Raw genomic sequence first — 1,997 nt, forward strand, 5'->3', positions numbered from 1 at the left:
TTTAGAGCCTAATAATCTTTGGGGGGAAAATTTCAGTCAGAATCCTCAAGTCCACCCTTTTAAGGAAAGACCCCAGTTCCTGCCTCTTCTATATATTTATCTACCTCGTGGTGAAGAGCATGTGTGTGCAACACCTTTGCCTGAAATGGTATGGTTTGGCATTAATGGATTGTGGGTCCATTGAAAAGAAATCTGCTCTTGTTTCTCGTGTTACGGACAGTTCATGGTTTGCCTTAGAACTAACTTCAAGGAAAAGCAGCAGAATCGTAGGAAGGGACAATCTTGCCCTCAGTACCACCCAGTGTGCCAGCTTCGGTTCCGGGCAGGTCTGGGTGGCTATCTTCTTTCGGGGGCTTTTCCTTGCAGAAGAACTTCTTCAGCATATCCTGGATTTCCTTCTTAATGGTCTTGTGCATGTAGCCATAGATGTAGGGGTGGATGCAGCACTGCAGGAAGAAAAGCCAGATGATTATGGTGATCACCCACTGGGGTACCTTGGTTTCGACATCCACCCACACAGCCAAGACTGCCAAAAAGCAGTAGGGCCCCAGGGATAGCACATAGGAGAAAATGATGATGAAGATCACTTTAGCAGCTTTGCACTGGTAGCACCTGGGCAGAGGAGGGTCGCTGTTGCTGTTACCACGACTGGGTGGGAGGCGCTCCGGGATGTTCACTGCCTCGACATCACCCTCACTGAAATTGATGTCGTCTTCACCAAACTCCATGTCGTCTTCACCCAAGTCAATGCTGCACTGGTTGACCTCTGTGCCACCCTTGTCTGCCTTCATGCTGTTCTCAACTTTGGTGCCACCTTCCTTACCCTCCACGCTGCCGTCGCTGGCCACCATGCTGCTCTCTCTGACCTCCTCGCTGTCCCTGGCCTCTGCACTACCCTCACTGGTCCCCTTGCTTCCTTCCTTGGCCTTCAGGCTGCCGTCCTTGACTTCCATTCTGCCCTCTTTGGCCTTGACCTCACCTTCATGCTGGCGGCGAAACTCACTCTCATCCTGGAACTCCTTCTCTGCTCCCTCTTCATCCTCATTCTCTACACAGTCCTTGACTCGCACTTCCAAGCTGTGTCTCTTGACATTGTACAGCAGAGCATGCTGCCTCCGGGCTGCACCGAACACCACGGAGTAGCAGGCAATCATGACAATCAGTGGAATGACGATGAAGGACACCACGCTGACAATAGTGTAGCTGGGGCTGGCCCCCCAGATCATGGAGCAGAGGGCATTGCGCTCATCAAAGGCAGCCTGGCCCCAGCCGTAGAGTGGAGGAGTGCTCTGCAGGATGGCCACAATCCAGGTGCCATAGAGGAGCAAGTAACCACGGCGCTGGGTCATCTTGGACGAGTAGGAGAGAGGGTGGATGATGGACAAGTAGCGATCCACCGACACCACGACAATGGTGTTGACACTGGCGAAGGCGAACAGGTGGGTGAGGCTAACCAGGGCCGTGCAGAAGTGGCTGTTGAGGGGCCAGAAGAGAGGCACAGAGGTGGCCACCACCCAGGGTGCCACGAGCGAAACCTGCAGCAGGTCGGTGACGAGGAGGTTAAAGATAAAACGGTTGGTCACCTGCAGCAGCTGCGGTTTGCGCTGCAACACTAGCGCCAGCACTATGTTGCCGACGAAAGAGGCAGCGAGGAAGATAACCAGCACGGTTGAGCGGATGATGCCGTGAGCCAGGCTGATGGGCATTTTGGAGAGGGGCATGCACGTGTGGCTGCTGTTACTCTCGCGCGTGCTGTTGGTGCAGGTGGACGTCATGGCAACAGCCAGAGGGCGTGAGACAGGGTGCAGGCTCAGCGCCGGCACTGGTGGGTGGCAAAGGGGTGCACAGACCGCACTCAGTGCCTATGCTGGTGACAAAAGAAACACGCAGGAAGAGTTAGTCACCCGTCAAGGGGAGAAGCCTCCGCGCCCAGCAGGGGCGCTGCAGGACCCCCTACCCCGGGTTCCCGCACAGCCCCATCCCCAGTATAGGCAGCT

At 55.2% G+C, this 1,997-nt stretch overlaps 1 protein-coding gene across 1 annotated transcript; it reads right to left on the reverse strand.

Annotated features, from left to right (window-relative positions):
- Positions 1–245: 245 nt before the first annotated feature.
- Positions 246–1,775, reverse strand: GPR101 (G protein-coupled receptor 101). The gene has a single exon (XM_011994421.1). It carries the CDS (start codon positions 1,773–1,775, stop codon positions 246–248), a length of 1,530 nt encoding a protein of 509 aa, XP_011849811.1.
- Positions 1,776–1,997: the final 222 nt, after the last annotated feature.

The sequence above is a fragment of the Mandrillus leucophaeus genome, unplaced genomic scaffold, assembly GCF_000951045.1.
Source record: "Mandrillus leucophaeus isolate KB7577 unplaced genomic scaffold, Mleu.le_1.0 Scaffold456, whole genome shotgun sequence".
NCBI classification, from domain to species: Eukaryota; Metazoa; Chordata; class Mammalia; order Primates; family Cercopithecidae; genus Mandrillus; species Mandrillus leucophaeus.

Excerpts from the sequence above, each read along its gene's own strand:
- GPR101 (XM_011994421.1), bottom strand. The coding sequence starts at position 1,775 with ATGACGTCCACCTGCACCAACAGCACGCGCGAGAGTAACAGCAGCCAC.